At 44.7% G+C, this 17,447-nt stretch overlaps 1 protein-coding gene across 8 annotated transcripts in view; it reads right to left on the reverse strand.

Annotated features, from left to right (window-relative positions):
* Nucleotides 1-17,447, reverse strand: part of kank1a (KN motif and ankyrin repeat domains 1a) — a 48,620-nt gene that overhangs the window by 4,212 nt on the left and 26,961 nt on the right. For 2 of the 8 annotated variants that reach the window (XM_034596191.1, XM_034596192.1), the window contains exons 2-7: nt 16,394-16,523; nt 5,787-8,441; nt 3,045-3,215; nt 980-1,088; nt 498-776; nt 116-203 (exon numbers count right to left, since the gene is read on the reverse strand). In XM_034596191.1, coding sequence (XP_034452082.1) covers nt 116-203; nt 498-776; nt 980-1,088; nt 3,045-3,215; nt 5,787-8,441; nt 16,394-16,430 — 3,339 coding nt within the window. In that variant the 5' untranslated portion in view covers nt 16,431-16,523. Of the gene's footprint in view, nt 1-115; nt 204-497; nt 777-979; nt 1,089-3,043; nt 3,216-5,786; nt 8,442-9,387; nt 9,550-16,393; nt 16,524-17,447 lie in introns of those variants that run through there. The other 6 variants (XM_034596197.1, XM_034596196.1, XM_034596195.1 and 3 more) reach the window with 6 other exon arrangements.

Genomic DNA, 17,447 nt, shown 5'->3' on the forward strand with positions numbered 1-17,447 from the left:
ATGTGTTAAGAACAGTGGGATCTGGGACTGTGAACTTTTCACGGTGTTTTCGTCAGAACACACAGATTCCAGTCAGTAAACACAAACAGGACGAGTCGTGAACCAAACTCCTCACCACGTCTTTGCTGCTCACGGTCTTTGGGTCACTCAGGTGAGTTTTGAGAACGCTGCACGCAGCCAACATCTTCTCACTCAGCTCATACCTTTAAAAAAAGAACATACATAGTGTATAACAGAGCTTATTATTTTAAAACTCAAATGACTTCAATTTAACTTGAGATAGTTTTGGTTTTCATTTTGGTAAGCAAGCTGCTCTCTTGGCTATTATTAGAAATCAAACCCAGGAACCAGCCAAAGAAAATAGTCAAATGAAATCAGATTATTTTGTGATCACATGCAGAGTAAAGACAGTAGTGAAGAAATATAATCAGTAGATTAATTCATAAAATATTCCCATGTTCACTCCCTGTGCTGAATTACATTCTTCATGAACCCACCTGTCTCTCGTCTCCGGCTTCTCGGAACTTTCCTCTTCGTCTTTCTTGTCCACGTCCTCGCTTCCCTCAGGTTTGAACTCCTCCCTGCTGCCCTTTTGCTCCACGTTCTTGTATTCCTCCTTTCCTCCCAACTCCTTCTCCTCATCCTCCTCCTCCTTCTCCTCCTTCTCCTCATCCTCCTCCTTCTCCTCATCCTCCTCCTCCTCCTCGTCTTCTTCCTCCGACCCGGAGGAGCTGCTGTCCTCTGAGCTGGAGTCGTCGCTCGACGTAGTCTCGTACCTGGGCCACACGGGGGCGACAAAGGCAGAGAAACATGAAGAGTCAAGCTCAGGTTAAAGAGAACACGTTTTTACAACTCTTTAAAAGTACGGATACTTAAAAACATGACAAAAGCCACCTTGCTAAACACATTTAACAGTTACCTGGAAATGAAAAGTAAAAGATAATTTAGTTCAATTTAAAAGCAACATTCTCGGACTCACCCTCCGTTCACCCCGACAAACTGCAGGTTCTTCTTGGTGCCGTTGGAGTCGGGCCGGCCGTCTTTCTTCTTCATGATGGACTTCAGTGTGTTCTGACTGCCGGGCTGCCCTGAGGGGGACAAACAGCAGAATCACTCAGACAGAAAGATCACAAAGTAAATCTGAAGTTTAACGGCTGATTTTCACATCCACATGAATGATACTTTTAAGGTGCATCTTTTATTTCACGTCTTGGTTTGTTTTTCTTCTGTTTTCCTGTAGTTTTCATTTATTCTTTATAATAAAATCGTGTTGGTTTATTGACAAGACTTCAATACATCTGAGACAAAACAACAAAGTCCGAACAGAGTCCAACAACCTCATCAACACTATTCCTATTCTATGTTTGTATTGCAAGTTAACTTATTTGAAACTCTTTTACTTTTTATTTTCACTTTGCCGTTGTGACATTCTGATTTATTATCTTACGACTATTCCTCATCCATTGTTAAGCCTCTGTGTTAAAAGGTGGGAGACATCGACTCCTCTTCAACGACAGCAGATAACTAACTCCCCTTAGCAGCACAACTTCACTAACGAGCCGGCTCAGCTCATTACACCCGGCTGATAAAGGTCCTCCAGATCTCTCCGACATGATCGAGAGCTCTGGCAGAGAGTGAAGTGACCATTGAGTGTCCATCTCTTGTTGTTTCCACGGCGATCTGTCAGCGAGGCATTGGACGTTCTCCCAAAACCCTCAAGTATCTCAGTCATTTTAAGTACAGGGCCTCGAAAACCCAAATACCAGCGAAGAGCGCCAGAACACTCAGCACATCTGCCAAGACTTGCCCCGACGGAGGGGCCTCTTTTACTGCTCCGGGGAAACAACTCAGAGTGTGTGTGTGTGTGTGTGTGTGTGTGTGTGTGTGTGTGTGTGTGTGTGTGTGTGTGTTCATGTAGCAACATGTATGCAGTTGCATGTGTTTACATTGGAGAGTGTCAGCTCAGCAGAGTCATTCAGCACGTTTCCCATGTTTTGACAGGTGGGAGCAGGAGCCGGTCGTCAGAAAGAATCCAGGCCCACGATGAAGATGATGATGATGATGGTGGTGGTTTGACTGTGGCCATGTTTTGGCGGTCACCTGGTTTATATACGAAGTATGTGTGAAATCCACACAGATTCACTCAGGCTCCTTCTGGCAGTAGGATTGTGGTCCATCTCCTCCCGACACAAGAATAGCTCCAACCATCTGCTGCGTTTTTCAAAACCAACTGTAACATTATCACTTCACCAGTGATCAGTTTTCAGAGCAGTGGAGGTTTTCTTAGCTACCAAACCACAGCCTGCACATCTGGCCCGGAGAACTCGGTGCAGATTTACGCAGCAACGCAGCCTCCAGCTCAGTTAGTGTTTTTTTATATTTTCTGGCTCCGTGCACCAGCTCACTGGATTTAAAAAAAAAATCTAATAAAATTACTTTGTATTTTTGAAACCCGGCTCGCTTCCAAACAGAGATTTGTTTCAGTTGCTTTGCTCGACTACGAGGTAACTGTACATCACGGAGCTCTGGGATCCATTACAAACAACAAGGCTCCATCGCATCATTACTCTCCGTACACCGGGGGCGTCGGCTCCTCTTTAACCTCCTGTGTGTTCAAGCACTGGACTATATTCATCTTTTCAGCCTTTCTTGAATTAAAGTGAAAATACGTAACAATTCTTCATCAAAATGTCCAAAAAGACGACGATTAGACATTATCCAAAATGTTCAAACCCATAAAAATCCATAATCTCTCTTTGCTCGTCTCTAAACTACGTACGACGAAGGAAAAATAGACTTTCTATTGATCACTGACAATCCATCACGCTTATTCATCGTCGTTTGGTCCAAGCAACCCGAAAAGATTATGGGACAAGAAAGGGCAAAGAAGACAACTCCCCTGATCCCACGCTGCTTATATTCACGCATTTTTATCTTTTAAAAAACGTGGCACAATTGCTCAGCCATCATTCCTAAACGTGGACTACCACATTTAAATTTCAGCCAAATCATCAACATCTGTGCTGTGGGGGACAGAATCGTACCGTGCAGCGCTGTGGACATCTGCAGGTGCATCCTGCTCTTCTGCTCGGCGGCACTGAGCTGCTGTTGCTGTGCAGGTTTGTCTGCTGGACTCAAACCTGCGGACGTCTTCTCCACCTGCAACCGCTCCGTCTGAGCGGAGAGAGACTGGGAGCTCGGCTGCTGACTGGTCTCTGGAAGGAGGAGACAGAGATGAGGGTTCAGTGTCTGAACGCACGGGGAGAAGGTAGCATGTGAGTTTCTGAAGTCTGATGGTGCGTAAATATGATAATGAGCAGGAAACGTATTGTTTTAAAATTCTCTTCTGTGCATGTTAATGGTTAATGGGACAAAAACAAGATGTGACAGTGTGACGTCACCTTGAGAAACTGAGATGGACATAAAGTTGCAGTCTGATGGAAAACAGCACAATCTGGTGTGTTCAGGTTCTTCACACAAAACAATCTCAGATTTATTAGGAAATAACCGATAATTCACTGACCTCAGATTTAAAACCACAACCTTCACTCGGGAGAAAATATCAGTCTTTAAACCCAAAGGAAATAATGTGACATTAATCTTGAGAATTATCGACTCATATGAACATTTTATCTTGATATAATTCCATCACCCAGCACTACAACTGCTTTTAGGACGTTTTAATCTTATAGAAACAACTCGTACACAGACATTTTCTTTTGCACTAATGATTTAATATTTAAATACACAATTTGATAGACCTCTCCAGTTATATTAGACATTGATTTTCCTCATGAGTGTTTTAGTTTTCTTCTCACTCTATAGATAAATAACTAAATACAAATTTGATTCGACTGTTTGAACTGGTATCCACTACCATCAGCATCTTAACACACACTTCTATAGAGTCGCTCCCACTTTGTTAAACAAGCCCAGTGCTGTGATTGCTGAATTACTGGTTACTTGAGAATGAACTGGGTCTGGTTAATGGCCCCAGAAGCCAAAAGAGGCCGGCAGCTGACCGCAAAAACAGACTCGCACACAACGTGGACAATCGGCCTGCATTCGTGTGCCAGCCAGCATGAATGCATGTTATGTAACTCAGGAGCCATGAATCAGCATTGACACAGAGGTGTTAGTGGAGGCAGGGCGGTCCGCAAAACCAACAAGTGGCCGATTTGTGCGACGTTATTGGCTCCTGAAAAGAAATGAGCTCATTGTTGGTTCAGGTCCAAAGCCCCCCGACGCATTTTTGAGTCAGAGATAACTGTGGCCTGTCCGATCCAATCAGGGTTCTATTTAGACTGAGTGTGAACACTCGAACCACAACACCCCCGAAAAACTCTACCCCCGAAACTTTGCTGCTGTTCAGTCCTCAGCTGCATCGGAACGGCTCCGCAAACATGCAAAGGATTTATTTTACATTGCATGACCATAAAATATATTTTGAAGTTTTTTTTTTTTTTTTTTAGGAGAATAAATACGTTTATACATGTTACGAAAAGCTATTATTTCATTGGAAAAAGTACTTCACAGAGTAATCTAGGAAAATTACAATGTCCCAGTATCTCTCAAAACAAAGCACTACATAAAAAATACTTTATACATAAAATATATAAGATTATTTGTTGATCTGCACCAAATTTCAGACTCATATCAGTCCCCTGAATATGCCTGATTTAAAAAAAAAATCAAGATCCATGAATTATTATCTGGGAAATCCAGGAAAGACTGAAACAAAACTGCCTCTCAGACTGTTAAAGAAAGTGAAAAAACATTTTACTGGATTCCTCCCTGACTCGCACCACGTCCTTCCACGGAGGTTCCAGTAGTTGTTGTGTAATCCTGCAACTAAACAACAACATAACCTCTTTCATGGAGAAAATAAGAAAGAAAGCTGATGAATTTATCTTTAAAATATCAGTAGAAGTCTTTCTGTTCAACCATCGTAACATCTTAGTGTGTTTAATGTCTTTTATTACCTTTTTATTACCCACGTTAATATAAATAAACTGATTTCCTAATCCTTTGGGTTATTATTACCATTTTTGAAAATGTCATGAATATTTGAGTGGCTTCTCCGTCCATCTCTGTAGAAACTGGTCTGATTCGCCTTTTTCCATTTGTCTCACTTCTGGGGTTTTCTGTTTAACAGCTGTTTCTCTATAAAAGGAGGTGATTACCAGACTGGTGAGAGAGTGACTCAGGTATTTTTCCCAGGAGAAAAATCACTCCGGCCCAAAAGACACTAAAAAACATTTGTGATGACTAAAACAGAAGAATCCTTCTTGTGACTCAGCATCTAAGTTCAGTGTTTACCGGAAAAAGATCTAATGAAAGTAGAAATGTGATGAAATGAACTATTTCAATCTGATTTATAAAAAGAAATCAAACAGCACCATCTCTTCAATGCCCCTAAAATATTAGGTAGTTGTGTGACGACCATAACTAACATTGTTTTTGCATGTATGTGTGTTTGTGTGTGTGTGTGTGTGTGTGTGTGTGTGTGTGTGTGTGTGTGTGTGTGTGTGTGTGTGTGTGTGTGTGTGTGTGTGTGTGTGTGTGTGTGTGTGTGTGTGTGTGTGTGTGTGTGTGTGTGTGTGTGTGTGTGTGTGTGTGTGTTTGTGTGTGTGTGTGTGCACTGTAGGTTATCTGCATGTTTGCTTTGATCTCTTGACACGACTGAGCCAGTTACCACATGAACCCTTTGATTTTTGAAAGCACCTCTGCAGTGAGCACGTGGAACCAGCAGCGTTCTCACTGCTGGACGTGATTGAACCTCTCACCTGTATCTGACCCCACGGAGTCGGACTGCAGCGTCAGGATGTCCTCAGCACTTCCGGACTTCATGACAGAGTTGATGGACGACAGCGTGCTGACCAGCTGACTGTTGATGGATCCGAACTGGGACTGGGACTGGGGCTGACCGAAGGCGTCTGCCAGCTCAGTGTAGTTCTCCGCCAGCAGCATTTGTTGCTCCTGCAGCAGCTTCTGCACCCTCTCTATGTAATGGTCCAGTCCGACACCCCCCTGGGCCTCAGCTTGCAGTGGTGCAGGCGCCATTGTCTCCTTGCTGCTGCTGCTGGTGACACATTCAGCTGCCTGGGAGGGGCCGCATGCGATGTTTCTGGTTTTTAAGCCAACCAAGAAGTTCTCGTGGATGTTCACTGGTCCCACCCCACACTCTTTGGTTTGAGGTGAGCTTGATTTGCCAACGAGTGACTCCACATCTGTGGTGGTTCCAACAGCAATCGAACGTGTCTTTGCTGTAGCGTGGACGTCTTTGACGAGTCCTTCTCCAGCGGCGACCGTCCTCGTTTCTGTCACAGCTGTGTTGGTGTGTTTATCACAAGTGACGAACCCCATGTCAGTGAATGAGTCTGAGAGGACGGCTGTTTTTGTGTTGGTGGATTTGTTTGCCATCTGTGTCTCAGTGTTGGTCTGTTGAGTCGATGACTCCGGAGCAGCCGTGACTCCACAGTCCACTTTAATCACAACATCGGGGTCAGTTCCTTGCGTCACCAGCGTCTTGATGGGACCAACGATCACGTCCACTGAACAATCTCCACAGCCGACTGACCTGCACTCTTTGCTCAGCTCCGTCATGGGTTTGCAGAGGGCCAAGCTGTCCACGGACTCCTCGGTGTTAACTCCCACCTCGCACACATTCAGCTCTGTGCCGACCTGCTGGTGGCATGTCTCCACCCGCCTCCCTACACACTGGTCAGACACCTCCACCCGCTCATGCACCACCCACCGGTCCATAGGGATCTCTGGGCCTGTGGCGATACTGGTGACACTGGGTTCACAGGAGACTCCTACAGTGTGACTTTGTATAGTTTTAGCTGTGCTAACATGGCTGAACTCCACATGGTCACCCACCCCCTGGCTGCGCGTCTGGACTTTGGCCTCGACGCAGGCGTTGTACATCTCCGGCTTGGCCATCATACCTTTGTCTGCCTTTTTCTTGTTTGAGCCACCAGCTGCTTGAAGCTCCAGTTTTAGTTTCCCCATTTCCATCTGGTGCGTAGTTTCTTTCAGCGTTACCTCCAGGCGATAGATCTTCTCCTTCAACGCTTCGATCGTCTGCTGCTGGAGCTCAATCTCTTTCTCAGCTTCACTAGTCATGCCCAGCATGGCTTCAGTCACGCCTACTGCAGTGCTGCGAACTTCCAGCCGCTCCGTCACGACTCCTGCATCCCGGACACAGTGTTCACTTGTCATCTTCCTCTGACTGACAGGAAGGTTGTTCATGTTTTCATCAGTAACTACGCCAACAGACTTTTGGTGGGCTTGGTTTAACGTGAGTCTTTGAGGCCGAAGTTCATTGATGTTACTGTCCTGGGTCGTCTTCTCCAGAGCTTGGACCTCTGCAGCCAGACTCCTGAACTCCTCCAGCCGCTGAGTGTTCTGTTCCTGGGCCTCAGGCTCCATGATGTGCAGCTCAGGTTCTTTCTGAATGGGGCCCGGGTTCTCCATTTGGTCAACACAGCCTACACTGTAGGAACGCTTACGAAAACCTCCAGGAACTGGATTTTTTGATTGAGCAGCCGATTGTCTTTTTTCCTCCTGAAGAACAGCAATCTTTACCTGTAAGATAGGAATGGTTTTCACCTGCTCCTCCAACTCTTTCAACCTCTTGAGGGCCACCACCATCTGCTCCCGGATTTGGTGAAGGTGTAATGGGCTGACGTTAGTTACAGGCGTGGCCATGCCAGAGCTCATTGGGCTGTGGCGGATGGAGCTGCCCATGGATGTTGGGTAGTAGGGGTTAAACTCTCCACTGGGGAAGTGGCCGTTGATGGGGAGAGGCTGGAGGGTGCTGGGAGAGATCTGGCTTGCTGCCACAGAGCCCGAGTAAGAGGACAGCGAGCTGCTGGAACCCATGCCACCGAAGCTGGCAAGACGGCGACGGGGCATCGGGGGCTCGTTGTGCGGCTGCATGAGGAGACGCTCCTGTTCGAGCCGACGACGCGTCTCCATGAGGGTCTTCTCCACTTGGGGGTTGTGACGAGGGACAAACCTGGGCGAGGGAGGGGGCAAGAGCTGTTTCTGCTCAGCGAAGACCGAGAGGGATTGTTGCACGGGGACTTCAAATGTTGCCCTGGGTTGGGTGGGGGTCAGCGGTGCAGCGACCTGGGGCCTGGAGGTGAAAAAGACTGGGGACTGCTTGTCGTCGCTGTTGGAGGAGGACAAGGAGTCTGTGGAGGTCCATTCAGCCCGAGTGCTGCCCCTGCCAGTGCTGCCCCGAGGCACTGCCAAGGGTTTGGCCACTTTGGGCTTCCGCTGGATACTCAGCTTCTTGATGGTGTTGCCCCTCTCAATGTCATCGACATACTTGAGGAAGTCCAGGTCTAACTGAAAACCGTAAGGCGTTTCAACATAGTAGGGCGCCACGGAGTCCTTCTCGTCTTCTGTGCTTTGGCATCTTTGTCCCCTTTCTGAAATCAAAACCACAAGAACATTTTAGTGGGAAGTTCTAATTCTAGTGTTTTTTTGTAAAGACCAAAAAATGTTACTGGTGAAGAAACACTTGAATTGTATTTGTCCCTGAAGCAGAGTGAAGAGTGTCACATAGTGTTTCCTCAGCCGCTGACAATCACTGTAATTTGACCACGCAAGTTCAAACATGTCTGATATTTCTGACATCTCGGCTGGAAAAGTGTGAGTGGTAATCATTTCAGGGAAGGGATAGTTTAGGTCAGCCCAAAACTATGTAAGATCCGAGACTGTGTGACGCAAACAAAGCTAGAAAGGAAGCATCTTCAAAATGAAAAACAAATGTGGTATTTAAGCCTGGTGAGGATTGTGGAAAGCAGAATGTGTTTCAGTGCGAAGCCTGTTACAGATAAACAATCTATTGTTGACAAATGCTGGATAAGAGATGAGCCAAAGGGCTGAAAGTGAGCAAGGAAATCAGATAGTCCAAAATCCATTCCTCATGTAAGCATTTGACAATCCACAGACAAACATGAACCATAAACCACCAGGTTTTGTGACAACAGTCTGGAGACAGAGATAAAAAAAAAAAAGCAAACTAAAGTGAGTTTAAGAGTTTCTACACTTGTACAGATCAATAAAAACCAGTTAAACAACAGTCCAAACTCCACACGACCAGTTGAAAATGCCCCGTCAGAGAGCAGGGATCAGGACACGCCACTACAGTTGCCCTGTGTTGGCTAAATACAGCGTCTTGTTCTTGGTATGCCTGGAACTCTCACCGACTAACGCAAACACAGGCTGGAAATAAACAGCCCCGCTCCTCCTCTCGGGTCCACGCAGCTCCGGCAACTTCTCCTCTGCATTCAGATCGACCAGAGGAGGAGATTAAAGGACTAACTCCTGCTGCTAAAACCCTCAGCACCTTGTTGTGAGAGCTGCACTCACCTCAGACCGACAGCGCTCGCTCCATTTTTTACTTTCTCCTCCTCCCTCCCTCCTCCTCTCTGCAGGCTGCTATACGGGGCAGGATATGCTGCACTGAGATCAGGTCGTTTGAGCCGTTTCTCCTCACTCTGTGCTCTCTTTCTCAATCCTGTCTCCGTTAGGGGGGGTGGGGGGGAGAAAAAAAAAATCCCACTATTGGTGTAAACTAAGCACAGCACTGCCCTGGCGCTCTATTGGACAGCTGCGTCCTCCAATCCTGTGAGGCTGTGAGCCTGGGCGCTTCCCAACCCAAATAAAAAGTCCTGTTATTCAGGGGAGGGGGACGTGAACTCATTACAATAACAGCCTGTTCCTTAAGACAAACACGTCTGCTTCTGTGCACGTCAAACTTTTATACTCTGGTTTACACTTGCAGTATACACCAAGTCGAATAATGTTTAAGTCACTTCTGGCTTTCACTGCTACTGTAGATATTAAGGCCTTAATACATCAGCTATCAGAATACAAGGGAATTGGCAGTGATATTTTTCTGTAGCTCAAAGTGACGTCTTTAAACTTCTTCCACATTTGTCACATTCCTCCAACCAGTGGTTAAAGATAGAAAATTTCCGATTTCATTTTCCCTCCTGATACAGATTCAGAACACAAAAAAAATCTAGGAATACAAAAACATACATTTCCTCTTTAAATAAAACAAAGCAGAAGTCTTGCACACGGCGCACGTCGCCATTTTACTCACGGCACTTCTCACTTCACAAATATTGACATTTCAGCGAGCTCTGTCTAACGCTACACGACCAAAGATGAAGAGATTTCCCAGGAAAAGAAAATTGCAGTTTTATATATAAACTAATAAACTTTAAAGACGTCGTATCGGATTATACTGGAACTTTCAGCAGTATCAAAAGTTGCTGTATCCAAACATCTCTAGTTCAAAATCCCCCGAAATTCAATTTATAGTAAATTTACTGTAAATTAGAAACAAAGAAATCACACTTTAAGTTGCTTAAACCTACAAATCCTTGACATTTGTCTTGTGAATGAAGTGAAAGTCCTCTTTTGTTCAACTTACTGTTTCAAAGCTAGTTATTAAAACCCTCAGTTTAATAAGCACTGTGCAGTGTCACTGTATTAGAGCTGAATTGTTAGAAAATAGTGAAAATGCCATTTATGGTACGTAGTTGACCAAACCAACCAAAAGTCTAAAACAATATTTAGTTAAGTTTTCTATCTTGTTTGATAAAAAAAAGCTAAAATGATGAACAGTATATGAATCAACCTGTATTTCTATAATAGAATATTACTGAAGTCCTGTGTCAAACATTCTCAAATGTGAGGATTTGCTGTTTTGCTTTATCGAGCATGAAGTCATCTAAAACATATCTTGGGCTCGGGGGGAATCATAAATGGCATTTTCATTATTTATTGACGATTTAAAGAAGAAAAAATATTAAATAATCAGTAGAACATAATGGTTATTTGCATATACTACAGTGTTTTCATACTAGTTTATGTGTAAAACTCTTTTTCATTGTATTTAGTCAGAAGTAAGTGAACCTTCCAGACAAAGCTCTGACTGTGCTTTCTCTGCACATCCCGTTTCCCCTGGTATAAATAAATCTCTGAGAGACGACACAGTCACCGTGTTGTGCCGTCTGGTTTAGAGGACTCCCCCCCCCAACCCCCGCCCCCCCGGCACGAGTTATCGTCGCTGCCCGGCCGTGTCACTCTCACAGAGGAGTGACAGGCGGACCCCTGGTACCACAGGGACCCTCGACAGCTGAGGGATGACCTCATGATCACGGGACCACTGAAGGGGTCACGCTCCCGGGCCGGGGGGGGGGGGGGACGGTGACACTGCTGCTGCCGTTATCTACAGCTGTTACACAACCCTGACACGGCCAGAACCCACAGGCTTTTCTCTCTGTCTTTTTACAGGAGAACACTTAACGAGTGGATGCGTTTCCGCTGTGATATTTTTGAAGATGTCTTCTTCCTCCACAACACGTCCGGCCTAACGTTGGACTGTTTGCACAACTGACAGACGAAGGCATTTTTGATGAAGATCAAGATGAAGCGATGTCCTGAAACTTTCCCAAGCAAGTTAAATTAAATTCCACCAGTTTGAACCCTGCTGGTATTTAAGAAATTAAAGAAAGAAAAAAAAAAAGGACCTGAACTCTGATTAAACTTCCGTCTTTACTCGCCCCAGGAGAAAAACTACCAGCTTTTTAAAATTTCTTTTATAAAGTCTCAGATGCAGCAGCCGGATTATTCTTCCAAGTGAAGTTATATTTAATTTACAGTACAATTATTTTTACATTCTGCACATCCTGAAGCAAAATGCAACGACCGACTCAATAAGCTGAGTTCATGTCTTTAACGTCAACATTATTCTCTCAACTCCCTGAGCTGTTTTTACTTGTTGGACCCTCGCTCGCTTCTTCTTCTTCTTCTTTTATTTGGTCTTATTCTGAAAATGCTGAAACAATTTGAATCTTAAAATATTCTGCTCCAGAAACTAAAAATCCACGAGTAAAGAAGGTAGAGTTTGAGGTCAGCTGATTCTTATTCATCAACTGAAATTACTCTTCAGCTTAGTTTTATCAGAAATGTACTTACTGTCGACACAAATTCATTCTTTCTATTAAAAATGTTTTGATTCGTTAGCCAACGTAGCACAAAACAAAGAGTTATTTAAAAACTAAATTTTGGGTCATCAGGAGCAAAAGGAAAGGAACTTAACCAGGGGAGTTTTAATTACGGTTGTAAACACGATGTAAGAGCCAAGTCAACATCTTAAAAATAGCACTGAGGGCTCGACACACAGCTTCCTAAGCCCTGCTCTCACTCTCCCAACTGAGATATTAAGATCCTTCAGTCTAATTAACCAACATTAACTATGAATTAAGTCCAACAGCAAATTCTGCATAAACTCTAAACTGCAAAAGTGTTTAAAACGTTGTGTTTGCTTTTAAAATATTGTTCTGCCTGACAGTTTGGGTCTTGGTGTTAAACCTGTGAGCAGAAATACACACTTGGGCTTGTTTTGCTCTGGCTCTGTAAAAGTTTAAATTTAGAGCTGACAAAAGCCTTTTAACATCCACAGCCCCTCAGACACAGAAGAAACGAGGCTACGGCTGGGAAGTCGTCCGCCAGTTGTTTGACTTTAGACCAGAGGACAGAAATCTCTTGGTTTAACGCACCGATCCAGTCATTTTGTATGTTTTTCAGAAAATCACTTAACTATAAACACGTCTCATCACAGGTAAAACTTCATTCCTGAAACACTCACCACACAATTTATCCACGTTATCGGCTTCTCTAAACCACAAAACATGTAGTTTATAAAGTACCAGTGTAAAAAGCTTTTACGTCTTTTATCTGCATGAGATGAGACTCATTTTATGTTAACTTTTTCAATCCGGTTTTGCAGCACCAGAGCCACTGAACTAGGTTTTAAAGATTTGTCTTTATTTTTGACAAAACCAGTGAGAAACTAAACGTCTCAGTGAAGCACGTTAACACATTTCTCTTCCGAAGCCACGAACTCACGGCACGGAGACGTTTCCCCAGTCGTCCCGATCTCACACATCCAAGCTGCAGAGCAGAACAACAAGAGTGAAACACTCAATCCGTGCTTTACACTGAGTGACAGCGAAGCATGATGCAAGTGCCTGGGTGGAGGGGACTGTGAATACCTGAAAACACACGTACACACATGCACACAAAAGGCCCTTCTCTCGTTCGGCCTGCTTGGTATTTCCTGGCCCCGGCCTGTGAGCTGTAGGCACCTAATTACTCACGAGAAAAGTTGAGCCAGGGTTTGGTTCAATGCCCTCAAAGTGCGGCAGCTCAACACGAGCAACAGCGAGACACATCCGCTCGTATAAAAAAAATAACAGGAAACCAAACACAACACAATAAGAACATTAAAGCTGCACATTCCTGCCCTTTTCCAGGCAAACAGAGGCTGGACACACGGAGCAGAGCTGCTCACTGCTTCTAGAAAGTCACATGACCGTGCCAGTCGCCGCTGCCAAATTCAACAACTTGACTTTGCACATGACGATGCAGACTGGAGGGAAATGTTTGGGCTGCTTCTGCAAACAGAGACGCAGTTTGACCAACTTTGCCCAGTTTGGTCCTTTTCTCATGGAGGGTGACGAAAAAGACTCGGGGGTCAAAGGCTAGTAAATCAAAAAAATGTGTTTCATTTAATGGAATCTAACAAACTATTTGGGTTTTACAAAAAAATGTGTTTGTTTCAAATACCGTGATCTGTCACAGCTGAAGAAACCTGATAAGTGACTGATTGGAAGGTTTTCTACAAACATGAGGTTAAATGAAAAACCACCGATGAGCGTCGATGTTCCTTTAGAGAAAACAAGAGCACGTCAACAAAGGCTTATAATTCTAACAATATGAAATAGACTGCAGCTGCCAGTGGTAGATGAAAGCTCTAGAAAAAGGGGCTCAACACACTCAGAACTTGACGCTGTGAACCAACACAAGCCCACCATAAGTGACGGTGGATCTAAATTGGCCTTGAACTCGTCCTTCGCGGTGTCAGTTTGTGCAGATGTGCACAGCGTCGTGTAGTGTTCGGTCCCCCCGGCTGCAGAGGCACAGTTCAGCTCCAGACAATGAGCCGATCACCGAACAACGAGGCGCAGTCACGCTCAAACAAACCAGAACCACTTTAATTCATCAACCTCTGTTGCGTGAGGACAGAACGAGTCCAGAGCAGTGAATAAAACACACAATTACCCCGTTGAGTTTATGCCTCCATTGGAACACACTGGGTGTGTTTATGCAAGTACTACAAGGTTTTCACGAACACCACAGGAAAGTGGCTGAACAGTACCACAGGGGATTTTTAAACGGCAGCTGAGGTTTGTCTTCGCTGCAGAAACAAAACCCGCTCCAGTGGGTGTGAACGAGCTGCTGGGAGTCGACCTGTGAGACTGGTCTGCTCCGAGTGACGTTCAGTGCATATAGTGGGTCAGGTTACAACAACACTGGATCCTACACTTCCCATAATGCAACTCAACCACATTATTCAACACCTCATATTACAGATGTTGTCCTACATCTAAATCAGTTCATCTGTGAGTACAAGTGAACGTCTCCACCGAATTTGAATAAATCTACCTCAGGGTGTTCTTGAGGTTTCGTGTTCACAAGACTGGGACAGAACCTGGAAACATTAAGCCCCCGGTCACTGGCTGGAGGAATAGAAGAGTTTTAAAGTTGTGTTATTTCCCTCAGACTTGACAAAGCTGCTCCCGAGTCATATCCTCTACATTAAACTGGTATTTCACAGGCTGAACAGAAAACTACGTGCATTCTATACTACTCCTTACAACTGGGAGTGTTTCGGCTTCGAATCCCAACATCACAGATTCAGATAAATGAACGACTGCATCATCTCGATGACCTGAACAACAACTTATTTGTTTAGAGATAATATCGCCACATTTTTTCAGTTCTGCCCCACAGCATCCCCGACACTACAGTTCCTCCATATTGGTGAAATTCTTTCTGTGCAGCAGGTGAACACTTTGGCGTGTAAACTGCCAACACTGCAGGGAAGCTATTTTTACAGTTTGAGGGGGGGGGGGGGGGGAGGTTAGCACAGTTAGCGCAGCATTCCTCTGATTTGTGTTTTTCTTCACGTTCAGTAAAAATCTGATAATAAAAACTCTCTGCTTTGTTTCTTTGAAGTGAATCTGCACATTCTCCCATCCCCCCCCGGACACTAAAAAGGTGTCGTGTCAGAGTCGGATGCATGCCGGCGTGCAGACAGACGCTGAGGTCGGTGCAGCGAGTGTCCTGCGGGTCCTGCATGCTGTGCATTCCTGGAGGGATTTGGAAGTAAGGAGCATCACTCTCTCCTGTTAGTCTGCTCAGGAATGTGAGCCGCCTGCAGGTGTGTGCTCAGCACTGCGCCTCGGCTGACAGCGTTCACTTCACACTGCGGCGAGGTCGGCTTCTCTACGTGTGCGCCATGTGAACGCTCAGCCTGGTTTGAGGAGCGCGAGAGCGGTTGTTTTTGTCCACCATAAGCTAATGTTTAACATTCCTGCACGTATGTGTGAGAGTCATGAGGATAATATGATTCACGACTGACTTTATCTGAACTTGTGCATCATATCGAGTGTTCTTTAAGAAACCAACATCTCAGCAGGTACCAAACGCGTAGAAGACGCTAACAAACATGTGGACAAACAGAAAGACAACTAGATCTGACAGCTTTTGACGATAAGGGCCGACACCGATCTTGATTGGCTGTAAAAAAACGCATAAATTATACACCACGTCCTGCTTCCTGCCTGCTCTACCCAGGCTCCACCCCTCGCCGGACTGTTGTGAACGTGTCGGACCCGGACAATATCCTGCTGCGTTCTTCATACGTGAAAGACAAGCGCCGGAAAAACCTCCAGATGCCATTTGTGACCACTGATGTAAACTTAGAGAATGACTTCCACTAACAGTAAAAATAAATCTTCCTTTTTCTCAAATTTGATGCAAGAATGAAGAGCTTTCACTTCTCTGTGTTGCCAAGACAGAAACCGATATTATGCAGCGGCCGAGCAGCTAAATATACATGTCTGACATAAACCTGAAAGTGGACACCTCACACTCCACATTTAGACCCATTGTACCCCCGTCCTGCTCCGTTTTATTTAGCCCGGATGAGCACATCTCGCTCATGAGGCAGCCAGGGATCACTTGACATGTGGGGATGCATTTACTGACAGTGAACCACAGGGAAACCAAACATTCATCACGTTGGTCCAACTTTCCCCAACACACATCAATCCCACTGGTTAGAATACAGTCATGGTGATTGACACGGGAAACAAGGCAACTATAAAATACAAACTGACATAGAAAGAGAACAGGACTTAAAATACATGCTACAGCAAATACACAACCACACACACAACACAAAACCACAGTAAAAAAACATTCCATAAAGCAACATAGAGGGGTTTGTTACCTGGGCCATTGCCATTCACGTGCATGGTTTGAGCCATGGCTGCAGCCGCGCGCTCTCAGTCCCACAACAAGACCTACTGCGGTCATGCAACTGCCATGCATCAAGTCCAGATTACCATGCAACCTGCAAACTGAGACAAAACACACATAGGACACATTTACTCACACGATACACACAGTTAGTGATAAGAGTCAGATGTAAAACGTGCAAGCAGCCGGGGGAGGAATCTCTTTATATCAAAGGGCTGCAGCTCGTGATTATTTTCATACTTTCTCAAATGATAAATTATTTAAGGGTCTGGACTTAAAAAACAGGCAAATTTAAAACTAAATTTAAATAACTAGTCTTTTCAAAAAGAAAATGACCCAAACACAAAACACTATTAACTGAACAAATGGCACAAGCCAACGAATAAATGTAATTTCCTGCCAAACATAATGACAACGTGAACCTGGAATAAAAACACAACCTGCTAACGGAACACAGACTTAAGGCGATATAAGAATTGCCCCCCCCCTACAGGTGAAAGGCATTTACATCTTTACTGTATCATAATTAATCTGGAAATGTCCTTCAGGTAATAAACCAGGTCACCATCTCTCCAGCTTTTAAGCAAAAGCAGGCCTGAGCTTCACTATAAATGTTCCAGCAGCACTGGGTTAATGACAGAGATGCAATTCTTCCCATTATAAGTTTGTGTCTCATGATGATTTTAAAGCTGTTATTTTAAAAAGGTATAGAAATCTACATGGTGTTGGTTTAAGAAGGCACATGTTCCCTGAACTTTGACAGAGGAACAAGACAAAGTCTCCATCCGACATGTATTTTATGTTCCGTTAGACAACAGCCTCCCTTTGTGAAAGCTGAAGCCCACTTAATGTGATCGACGGCGCTGACCTCTGCTTTTTTTTTTTTCTTTCTTCGCAGGTGTGTTTGCATCTGACATTTATGAACATAGAGAGGTCCTGTGTGCTCCGGCCTGCTCGTGATCAATGGAAACATTATGAGCGGGAACAAAAGAGCTGTTCTCTCCCAACGCGAGGGGAGAACGTCG

This window comes from Hippoglossus hippoglossus, chromosome 9 (assembly GCF_009819705.1).
Source record: "Hippoglossus hippoglossus isolate fHipHip1 chromosome 9, fHipHip1.pri, whole genome shotgun sequence".
NCBI lineage: Eukaryota > Metazoa > Chordata > Actinopteri > Pleuronectiformes > Pleuronectidae > Hippoglossus > Hippoglossus hippoglossus.